This window comes from Medicago sativa, chromosome 2 (assembly GCF_051527215.1).
Source record: "Medicago sativa cultivar Bolivia chromosome 2, Bolivia_mono, whole genome shotgun sequence".
Classification (NCBI taxonomy): domain Eukaryota; kingdom Viridiplantae; phylum Streptophyta; class Magnoliopsida; order Fabales; family Fabaceae; genus Medicago; species Medicago sativa.
The window spans coordinates 82,709,991-82,722,252 of record NC_140750.1 but is presented as its reverse complement, the minus strand read 5'-3'; the positions used below and the strand labels follow the sequence as shown (position 1 = coordinate 82,722,252).

Below are 12,262 nucleotides of genomic sequence, written 5' to 3'. Positions count from 1 at the left end.
AATGTTAACCGGTGCTTTCGGACATTAATTAAGGACTTTAAATGGTAATTTTTTATGAAAGTTTGTGTAATAAAGTGCATTAAAAATTAAAAACTTTGATATTTAAAAAATAATTACTTAATTTAAAATGTTTAAAGAGTATCCAAGAGTCACACGTTAAAGAGACTAAAAAAAATTACTAAAGTCCTTAAGGAACATTTAGATTGATTTATTTTAACATATGTAGGCTTATCTACTATCATATGTTTATCTTTACCTTTCATTATGCAAAACTCGTTCAAGTTCTACGGATCATATTTTCTCAAAATCATTTATGTAGTGGTGGTTTGATTCTATAATTTTTTTTTAAATTAAAATTATATCAACATTTTATAATGTTTTTGTAATGACACATCCAAATACTTTAATTTATTTAAGTACTTTTTAGTGTAGATATTCAAACGTAAAAACCTTATTTAATATAAGAGCTTATGATGTATGCTCTTATACAATAAACATATGTATAAGTTGTTTATCTAAACAAGACCTTAGTTTTAAAAAAAAATATTAATTCTCAAGTCTTTTGTAATTTATGACAAATTTTTTTTTACCGAGTGACTCTATAATATTATAAAGTGACTTGTAATTTGTGACAATTTGTTTATAAAATGACATAATTTAAGATAGTGATAGTGTTATATTTTTATGTGTCTAATATGAGTCTCTCTAAAAAATGGTTTAAAGACAGACTTTTACGATTATTAATAAAAAAACAATAAATAAAAATAATATGTTATTAAAATTTATTAAAAATAGTATTTTCACACTTAGACTAGATTTTTTTTAGGTGTAGATTCATATTATATTAAACCATCCTCAATTTTATTTTTTAAGAAGCTAAACTAGTCTATTCAAATTAAATTTGTGATAGTCGAAATTAAGATTTTATGGAGAAGTACATTTCAAAGTCACAAGACAACTCCACCAAACCAACTCAAGTGAGTTAGTTTAATCCACTTAATTTTTTAATGGTCCTTAATTATTAATGATTGTTTTTCTTTTTTTAGATAAGATATTGACTTTTTGTCGTTAATATGGAGTATTTTTTTCCGTTAATATAGAGTATAATGACATAGAAAGGTCTGGAGAGACATTTTGCGTCAAAAAACAAAGAAAAAGGAGAGACATTAATGAATCTACAGTCTACACGTACTTATGGTCGTCTCTAAGATTTTTTTGTTTACCCACGTGACATTGCACTAATAAGTATGAGTGTTCACTAAATGTGAATGTGTTGCTCCAAAACAAAAGTTGATGTGAATGTGTTACCTTATCTGTAATGTCATTATGCAACAATTTTCCATCAATCTTGCTTCGATATTTATTGTATTTTCTTGCTTTCCAAATTTAGTCACATGTAAGTTGTGTTTATTATTCCTATATTTTGCTTGATAAAAACACGTGGGATTTATTATTCCAAAAAATAGACAACGTTTATCCTATATTTTGCTTTTTTTCTTCTTATTTACGGTAAATTTCTATATGCCACAGCTTCATTATCCTTTCCTGTGTGTCAGAATTACACACAAGTACCTTTCTATACATTTTTTTATGCAGTTTTGATTTTTTGTGTGAACCTGATATGTTTTAAATGTAGTTGCATAGACTAATATCTTAAACCAAGTCGAACAACAATAAGACAAAACTGTTCTCAAGAGATTTAATATTGTCATACTCTTAGATTAATTGGTTTTCAATATAGAAACCCTTGTTAATATGAAAGTACTATATCTTACTATTTCATTCGACTACTATTATGTTTTTTGACGGTATTCTTATATACAACATTAAAGTCCAACATTGCTTAGGAATCAAGATCAAGGATAATTTATATATAACACACATTCATATGAACTCAACGAAACATCTTTTATAAAGGACACAACCGCGATAGTTTACTTAATGATCCAAAGGAGACAATACCTCGAAACATGTTGCATATTTGAGGATGGAACGAAACATAATCATAATTGAATATTTATGTTCTGAAACCTATTCCTAAACTGAAAACAAATGTCAAAATTTTAAATATATTTTACTTTCCTTTAAACTGAATCCCACATTTCAAATTTTTACATAAAAAAGTTGCGTAGGTTTATATATCTAATAACTATTTCTATAACGATTATTTTGTAATACTGATATATAAGTCCTTTCTCTTACAAAACTTATACAAGTTTTTCTCGATTATTTTAGATGGTGTTCAAGTTCATTCACAACTTTCTTGATTTGTTACATAAAAAAACACAAAAAAAGCCTGCTTGATACACTAGTACGGATCGATATTGCTGGTCCTCAACTCCTCATATTCAAAAGCACTTGCTGTAGGGTTTTCACCAGATCATTCACCTTCATATTGTACCCGTCACCCATCTGCAAGTCATCATGTTAGGTTATTGCAATGCAAAACAATTTGTAATAAATTTTACCTTACAATCATGTCATGTCATATTTCATGGCTCTTAATTTTTCCACCAGCCTTGTTGAAAACATACTTTAATAAATGCTATTTATCATCGTACGCTCCAAGGGCCCTCAGTTGTAATACTATTAGCCTGTTTGTTAGTTTTCAAGTACTCTAAGTCATGGCAATTGCTCTATCCGTCTCTCAAGTTGTTTAAAATTTCTTCGGATGTATCAGACAATAACTCCGGTCGCATAAATCAATCGGAAGTTATGACTCGATCAATTTTTTTTTTTTACTCGAACGTGACTCATGATCAACTTATTTTTAGGAGTTGAGCAACTTGAGGGATAGATAGAGCAATTTTTCTTAATCATTATGTAAAAAAAGTACTCTAAATCATAGTAGGCCCAACACATTTCTAGGTCTAAAACAAATTTTTAAATGAGGTATTTTTAAAAGAATAACACTAAAATGTCTCAAGAATCTTCACGATTTTACACCACTACTTGTCTTTAAAATGACAAAATTTTGTTATAGATCATTTTAACGATAAATATATTTAGGGTCATGCTAAGAAGTTTTATATTGAGAAATACATTGTATAAACTTTTAAAGAATTGAGTACACCAGTTCAATTAGAAAGAGAATGATATTTAATAATTAGATGGGATGGTTTATTTAAAAGCTTATAGAATCATAAACTTGTCTCATGAAAGTCTTGCAAAATGCAATGCCTACGTACCTGAGCAACAATAGTGAAGCCAAGAGTTGAATTCCCAAAAGGAAATACACTGCTGGCAGTGACAATAAGATGAACATTTTCAAGCAAGTTCAATATTTTGATCTCAATGCCATTTTCCTTCTCACAGTGGATCTCAATGAGTACTTCATTTTCCAATACTCTTGCTTTAACATCAGGGAGTGATGATGGTTTACAACAATCCTGATCAGAATTTGTGTCATTTGTACACAAATCACTTTTGTGGATTATTGTTGATTCTATGTTCCTCTTGTTCCGTTCCTCTAACTCCTTCACACGTTCTTGAAGTAGTTTCACATAATTGATTGCTTCACCAAGTATAGAGGTCTTGTCCATCTATTAATTAATTTATGCAGAATCATTCAATATGTTAAATTAATGATACTTATAGTAGTAGTTGAGGATCATAAAATTAGTTCTTTTTTTTTTTTTTAAAGAAAATTTATTATCAGAAAATTAGTCCCAAAAGAAAAGAAGTCAATATCACATATAGCCAAAAGTAAATATATTGTTTTTTCTTATCATCATGTTTTTGTAACATTTTTTTTTGTCATCTTGATACGATATTGTTTGTTTTGTCGTTTTAATTTTGTTTTGTGAACTTGTTTACAATTTCATCCAAGTTTGATGTTGTTTTACTTCTCATCTTGGCACCATTGTTTGTTTTGTTGTCTTAATTTTTATCTGTGAGTTTTTTTTACAAATCCATCCTTTATTTATTTTTAGTAAACAGTAGAGAATAGAGATTTACTATTTCTAGTAAATATTACGATTTACTTAAACTTTTAAATTTCACATTTATACATATTTTTATTTATTATACATTAAAAAAGGGTAATCCGACAGAACATCAATTTTTATTAACTCAACTTTTTTTTTTTCACTACGTATGGCATGGATGGCAGTATATTTTTTAACAAATTTATTCTTACTCCTTCAAAAAAACAAAATTATTCTTACAACTACGTGAAACTTACTCGAGCCACTTGTAATAATATAGAGTATTTAGTATCAAATTGACTCTCTATCACTATAAGATTTGGATTCTCTTGAATTGGATTTGAATATGGATTTGTTCTGTTATGATGAGTTATATCTTGGAAATGTCAAGATCCCGTGTCATTGGCAGCACCGCTCGCTGCTCATCACAAGTGTGAGTATCAATGCGAAGACTTTTTGTTCTCAGTATCTATGAAGGACAGATACTTCTCAGTTATGCGTGTTCTGATGTTGGACACGTATCATATCCAACACCGACACGAGACCAACACATAGTTATACTAAATTATGTATAATTATATTGAATTATGTGATTTTCTTAATTATTAATGGTGTCGCATGTTCAGTGTCCGTGCCTGTATCCGTGCTTCATCTTCGTAACTGTTTTTTCAGTATTATACTGCCAAACTCTGAGTTCATAATAAATTATACGAATATTTAATTTCAACTATACAAACTTGATCTTGATAATTTTATTATCTTATCATCTTAATAAGAAAATAGTTTCTCGCAAAATTATAACAGTATCTCTGTTGAATCAAAGTGAAGCAGAATGATACAATGTAATAATAAAATAGTGAAATCAACAATTGTCACAGATCTAAAAATATAGTTAGCATAAACAAACGAGTGGTTATATGTTGACCATCATAGATGGCACACACATCTTCTACCATGACACACAAATGTGATATGTGGTCATGTGATCCTTATCACCCCATCAAACACTATCTTTCACATGAGATGAAAATTACTAAAATGTCCTTTTACATGGTGTGTATAATGGAAGCATGAGGAAAAAATGTTGTGAACATAACATTATTGTAAATAATAATAACACAAATACAATTTTGGTTATAGTAGAATATCTCAGTTGACAGAGACATTACGATAGTCAGAGAGTGAAGTTTGAACTCCAGAATCTGCTTATTTATCCCAAGTGAATTTCCAATTTCTAGGTTATTTGATAAAAACAAATAGCACATATATATATGTCTCTACAAAAAATAGCACATATATGCAAGTAAATATTAAATGAAAATGACAAGTTTAATTTAATTATTACCTTCTTCAAGCCAGGAATAGTAGCTGAAAGTGCAATGAACTTCTGTGATAGTTCTAGTCTCCTTTTTCTCTCTGCCATAATGTGATCCAAACACTGAGAACCACTTCTACTCTTCTTTCCACTTTGGTTACTAGCTTTTGCTTTTGTTTCCAAACTCCTCTTATTACTACTTCTACTCTTTGTTCTTGGTACTTCTTGTTCTGATTCTGGTGTAGTAGTAGCTGGTATTATGGTAGATTTATCAAAGGAGAGAATGAATGTCCTTGGAGTGGACGGTGTTGATGAAGGATGAAGCTTTTTCCCTGAGCTATCTGAGCCGTCCATCTCACTAGAAGATGATAAACTGCTTCCAGAATATGTAACAGGTTGCTGAAGAATTATGTCTCTCAAGAACTCTTCTTCATCATCAATACTTGTTTGATGACAATATTGCCCTTGCATATTCTCTACATCAACCACTTCCTATTGTAATAATAACAGTTAATTCAAAAATTAAATCAGGGTTTATGAGAAAATATAAATGATACATAACATTTTTTTTTGTTGATCATAATGATTTACGGTTTATAAAAAAAAACAAATAGTATAACTTATGAGAAATAATGATATGTGTAGCTAGTGTTATTACCGAATGAAGAGGCCAATTTTCCCATGATTGCTCCATGAGAAGAAAATGTGTTTTGTTCTGTGATGTGTCGACTTCACTGGATGAATGAAGCTAAGGGGGATAAGGGAGAAGAAAGAACAGACAAAGAATCGTGAAATACGATCCAACATTAATTACTTTCGACTGATATATATAAATGCAATGTATCATAATGGACATTTTTATTTAATTTTACAACAATTATTGTAATAATAATTTGTCAAAAAAAAAAAAACAATTATTGTAATTGTGGACCGTATTGCCAAACAATTGGTCGGCCCAATATGTGGCCGGTATAGCATTATACAATGTGGGTCAGGTGACTTGAGGTCCGATTGAGATGAGACATGGTATTGGTAGGAATCTTATATGGCATCATACCATCATGTAGATGTAGAGACTTCTAGAATTTTGTTAGGCTATGGAAAAGAATATGTTTAGAACAAAGAAACAAGCGAGAAAGAACAAAGAAATAAATATATTTTTTTCTTTTGTATCATAGTGTAAGAAAAAGAGAAGTGAAAGTGAAGAAAATCATGTTTGTGATCCTAAGCTAAGTGAAGCTAAAGACAACAGTTGGAGTTACTCGAATGTAGTGTAGGCTGGCGAGTGGCGACCATCCACAAAAGGGGATGACATACATGCAACGACTCCAACGTTCAAGTTAGTGAGGGTTCCTAGAGGTTTATCTGAATGAGAAAAAATAATTTAATTATTACTAGTAACGCAAGTCGGAGTTACTATAGTAATAATAATTCTCACTTGATTAGTACTAGTAATTTGGAGTGGGTGACATTTCGAACAACACTGTACACCCACAAGTATCCAATGGAATGCATATTTAAAGGGTAAAATATGTTTTTCGTCCCTGTAATTATAGACCATTTGAATTTTCGTCCCTGAGCTTACTAATCCTCCCATCTTGTCCCTGTAATTATTAATCATTTGAGTTTTGGTCCTAAACACATTTAATTAGCGACGTGGCACATGATTAGTGAGGGGGTGATGATGTGGCAGACATGAAATTCCATTTTTGCCCTTAATGAAACCTGCGAACTGCGAAAAGACAATAATGCCCCTTTCTTTACACTTCTTTCTTCCTCTCTTCTTCCTTCTTCTTTCTCGACATTTTTTCTTCTTCTTCCTTCCTAAGGATTTTTTTTCTTGTTTAAAAAACCTGAAATAGAATAGAATAGATTATCACATCATATTCCATTTCCCAATTCCTATCATACTATCTAAGTTGCAAACTGCTTTTATCAAAAAAAAAGTTGCAAACTGCTTTTTCTTTTCTTTTCATTACCATCAAATTCAACCTCAGCTTCATCCTCTTCTTCTCTCCATAACCGCTTTCTCCATACTCCATTCCACCTCCGCCTCCGCTTGCATCCCACCACCACCTTCCTTTCTCTTTCATCTTCAATCTCAATCTCCAATCTTCATCCAATCCAATCCACCTCTTCAGGTTCCTCTTCCTCACCCTAATTTTTCTATGTAATTTTCATGATTTAGATCAATTTTGCTGGTTATTTATTGAATTAATAAATTTCTGGACATTTTCTCCAAAGTGAAAGGAACAAAAATTTGAAGACATATCAGCTACCAAAAGCCCATTTTGATCACTGGGTGTTGGATACTTTTTAAACTCAACACCATGAATTCTCGCTCATACCGGATCCACGCCAGTTGTAGAGCTCTGATTGGTCTTTGAGGAGGACGTTTTGAGGAAGGGTGGTGGGTCCAACGACGAAATTGAAGACACGATCTGAGGATGATGTCGCGACGGTTAGCGTCTGACCGGTGAGCATCGTCGGAAGCTTAGCTTTGCTGCGGTAACAGGAAAACGGCGTAAGCTTTGCTGCGGAAGCGGTAACATGACGAAGTAGAAATGAAGAAGATCGAGTGAAGGTTGACCGAATTTTTTTGGCCGTTTATGGAGGAAGAAGAAGAGAGATTGAATCTAGGTCTTGGAGAAGACGAGCTGATAGAGAGGGACGGGAGAGAACTGGAAGAGAAATTGGTGCAGAGAGAATGAAGAAGAAGAAAACAAGGGTATTATGGTCATTTTGCAGTCTCAATAAGGGCAAAAGGGTACTTTTTGGTAGTTTTTGCTAAGTCATCTCTGTCCTAATCCAGTCAGCGTGTGCCACATCACTGCCACATATCTAATTATATGCCACATCAGTAATCAAATGTGTTTAGGACCAAAACTCAAATGATTAATAATTACAGGGACAAGATGGGAGGATTAGTAAGCTCAGGGACGAAAATTCAAATGACCTATAATTACAGGGACGAAAAACATATTTTACCCATATTTAAATTAAGGGTTAAATATGTTTTTGATCCCTATAAATATGTCAACTTTTCGTTTTAGTCCCTCTAAAATTTTCCTTCAACTTTTAGTCCCTATAAAATTTTCAATTTTCACTTTTGGTCCCTCTTTTAAAGTAAATTCATATGTAGAATTCATATTATTTAATAAAATTTTCCAGAAAAATTTAAAATATTATAAGAATCACTCCAAAAAAAATTCAAATTTTTTTAATAAAACATGAATTTAATATGAATTTTTATATTGTTTATGGTTAAAAATTCATATTTAATTTGTGTTTTGTTAAAAAATTCTAATTTTTTTTAGGAAATTTTTTTAGAATATTTGACACATTTCTGCACAATTTCATTAAAAAATACAAAAATTAAATTAAAAATAGGGACCAAAAGTAGTGATTGAAAATTTTATAGTGACTAAAAGTTAAAGGAAAATTTTAGAGGGACTAAAACGAAAAGTTGACATATTTATAGGGATCAAAAACAGATTTAACCCTTAAATTAATACTATGATCCAGTATGATTGGAATGTACAGTAATTAATGTTAACAGACTACAGTTGAATGTAATAAAATGATTATTATTATGTGAATGAAACAAAGAATTTAGAGAACCAAAAAGAGAAAGTGTGAAAGCTGAAGAGAAAAAGACGATTGATTTGGTCCCTAAACAGAAAAGGACGCATATCTTACCAGCTCAGAGGCCACGAGTAAAGTCTCCTGAGCAAAACATGTGAACGAAGCTTTTCAATTTGGAAAGGACATTCAACATGGTCACGTTTAAACAATGCTTCATTTCCAGAACTGGTAATAGAGTGAAAAAATGTATAAAAGTTGATATGATATTTCACGTACTTTTCTATACGTCTTTTGGGACTTATAATACAAAAATTATTAGAGATTTAATTAGTAAAATAGAGGTAATTAAAATGTATTGAGACCATAAACTTGAGGAATTTTGGTATGCCAATTTTACATCGAATTATGATAACTCGTAGGTCTGTCCGTAGTATTCATAATGGGGTCAAGATCCTCTCCATTTTTTAGTCTCTCAATTTCTTCCATTTAGAGAGATAAGCATGTCATGAATCAGAGTATGAGTCCCAATCGAGAGGGATGTCTATATATTAGTATTTTTTTTGGGTTACTAAAAAAAAAACTAATATATAGACATCTCTCTATATTAGTATTTGATAATGTCTTGAAAAAAATTATCTCTAATAAAAGGAATGAAATCAGATTCTCAGCATTAAATTTTTTATCGCATTTACGTATTTGGCACATCCACATTCGTTTGATTAAGATGATATGTTCCGGATTTTAATACAGTTTTAAATTTATTTTAAAATAAAAAATATTAAACTTAATTTTTAAACCCTCTGATTTTGATTCAATGACCTGAATGTACCAAATGCACGAGTGCTTCAAAATATATATTTTTTCTTTACTAAATTACATTTTTTTAGACTTGGTCTTGGGCGTGTAATTCCTGGTTCCGTCTCTGAATACAGGTAGGGTCGGAGTTCAAATCTTAGACACTCCAATAATTAGAAGGTGAATTTCTTCCTTAAAAAAAAGGTAAATTTCTATACTTGAAAAAAAAAAAAAAGTTATCGATTGTTAACAAAATGGTGATACGAAAAAAATATTGGGTTTGTTTGGTGTGAAAAAATCTTACTTTTTTAACAAATTGTCCTATTATTGGTTGCTCTCACTGTTTCCTTTCCTTCCCACGTTTTTCTTATATACCTTTAAGGGTGAGACAACACTAGTCATCGCATCACTTTTTTTTTTTTGTAAGAGTAAAAGACATTATAATTGCTTGCTACCCCATTTCTCACTTGATTGATTATCATACTACTTTTATCAGGTTGGAATCCTCACAAAGTTTGAGACTGAAAAATCCGGCACATGCATCCATTTATGCCAACATAAATACAACCAACTTGAAACCAGAGAGAAATCAAGAAGAAAATAACATAACCTATACGGACCAATATTGCCAAAACAATTCTTTTCTTCAACAATGAATTAGACAATCAATTAGTTTCTACTATCCATATCAACAAGTGCAAAACTAGCAATAAGGAAGTTAAAAAAAATTGATAACTAGTTGTCCACTCATCAGTTATGCGTGACTCGATTGCCAACTCAACAACTCTGTGTGTAAAGTTGAATGTATTACCCCCACAAGGTAGGCGGCGTCTAGGGTGGGAGACCTTTATAGGTCTCCTACCGTGCATGACCTCTTGTTTTTTTTTTTTTGACATTCTGACCTTTCCTAACCCTTAGATTGGTTAAACACACCATAGATCAAATACACTTGATTATCTTTTCATTTGTCTTCTTCCCACTCAACTCTCACCAGCTTTCACCTTTCTCTGATATCCCTCTCTGATATCCCTCTCTGTTTGTTCCCCCTTTGCCAATTACACTATTTCTTTGTTCCTTATAATATGAACACTAGATTTGATCCAGATTTTCTAACCATGTAAACATCCATTTTTTTCTTCATCATTCTACTCTTAATTGTTCACGTGTCTCTCGAAAAAGTAATACTCAGATCTAGAATAAATTAGGAAAAGAATGGTACTCAAATGTTTATTATATCTACTGATAGAAAATATTTCAAACATGCCCAATAAATAAAATATTCAAACTTTCATATCCATCAAAGATAAAAAAAAAAAAAAAATGCAGATTTAATCAATTTTTTGATTATTCCTTTTAAAATGTTAATCAAATTGGAATTCAAATTCATCTTTCAATAATACCAATTTGGCTTTGTTTTGTTTTGATCGTTCAATAATTCCCTTTGGGGACATCCGAAGTTGAAATTGAAGTATTTTTCCTGCGAATTGAAATTAAATATAGCAGCAGATCTGTGTTCATGAAGTTTGAGAAGCAATCTCGAGTTATTTAAGTGAAATATAATCATGAGGAGCAAGCAACATGCAAGTACAAAAGGAGCAATTGGATTTATATTGTGATGGGGAAGGAGATGAAGATTTGAGTGTTGTTATGGTTGCTGCAGTTGTTGTTGTTGGGTATGAGAAAGAATGATTCCATAGAGAGGAGAGAGAATGGGAAAGTGAAAATAAGACAAAAATTATTCAGTGTTGATGGTGTAAGTTAAGAATCATGGAACTTCACTATCCAATGGTTAACATCTATTTTGCAAAAAAACAAAAAAACAAGTCAAGTCTCTTACGGTAGGAGACCTAAAGAGGTCGCCTGTAACGCCCGTCTTAATTATTTAATTAATTCGATGAAGTTTAGAATATATTTATAAATATATGCTTATATGATTTATGATTTAAGTAATTTATATGACTAAGATGTGTGAATTATATGATTCGTGAGGTTGAGTAGTTTATATGATTTATGAATAAATTATGTGGAGTATATGATGTTGTGAAGTTGTTATGTTGGTGTGATTTATTTTATTATTAAATAAAATAAGATATGAGAAATAAAATAAAAATATTAGAAGTTGGGCTGTGAGGTGGAAATAGTAAGTTTATAGGTGAGATGAGCAATAAGGGTAAATAAATAAGACAAACATAAGTGGGAGACGTTTTTACGTGAAACGCTTTTGGGAAAAGGGAGAAAAAGTCAGAAGAGGAGATCAAGAGGGAGAGAGAGCTGCGATTCTGCTATAATCAGGTAAGGGTGAGACTAATTTTCAATATTATTAAGGTTATAATTCTGTAGAATGATTTAGCATGATTAGGTTGAGTTTTGTGAGAATTGATGAATTAGGGTTTGAGGGAGTTTGAGGATTAATTGATGAAAAGTTGTTAGATTGATGAAGAGACTGTAATTAGACCTTAGATAATCCCCATAATGATTATCAGAAGTAATTTTGAAGCTAAAACTATGTGATTAGATGAGATGTCGGTGAGTTAAGAATTAGGGTTGTGAGGTTTTGGAAAACGAATTTTGAGTGGTTTAAACTTGAATTTTTCTATAGAATATGATAGAGCTTAGTGTCAGGAGTGCGTAGGCGAAAACG

At 31.1% G+C, this 12,262-nt stretch overlaps 1 protein-coding gene and 1 long non-coding RNA gene across 2 annotated transcripts; one reads left to right on the top strand and one right to left on the bottom strand.

Moving 5' to 3' along the window:
* Positions 1–2,167: 2,167 nt before the first annotated feature.
* On the bottom strand, positions 2,168–6,041 carry LOC146951557 (transcription factor bHLH25-like). The gene is made up of 4 exons (XM_085747575.1): positions 5,900–6,041; positions 5,272–5,733; positions 3,189–3,542; positions 2,168–2,412 (listed from the first exon to the last, which is right to left on the bottom strand). Exons 1-4 carry the CDS (start codon positions 5,933–5,935, stop codon positions 2,335–2,337), a joined length of 930 nt encoding a protein of 309 aa, XP_085603701.1. The 5' UTR covers positions 5,936–6,041; the 3' UTR covers positions 2,168–2,334.
* A 1,026-nt stretch (positions 6,042–7,067) lies between these two features.
* Positions 7,068–8,172, top strand: LOC146951556 (uncharacterized). The gene is made up of 2 exons (XR_015025511.1): positions 7,068–7,382; positions 7,486–8,172. It is a non-coding gene; the product is annotated as an uncharacterized LOC146951556 (long non-coding RNA).
* The last annotated feature ends 4,090 nt before the right edge of the window (positions 8,173–12,262 follow it).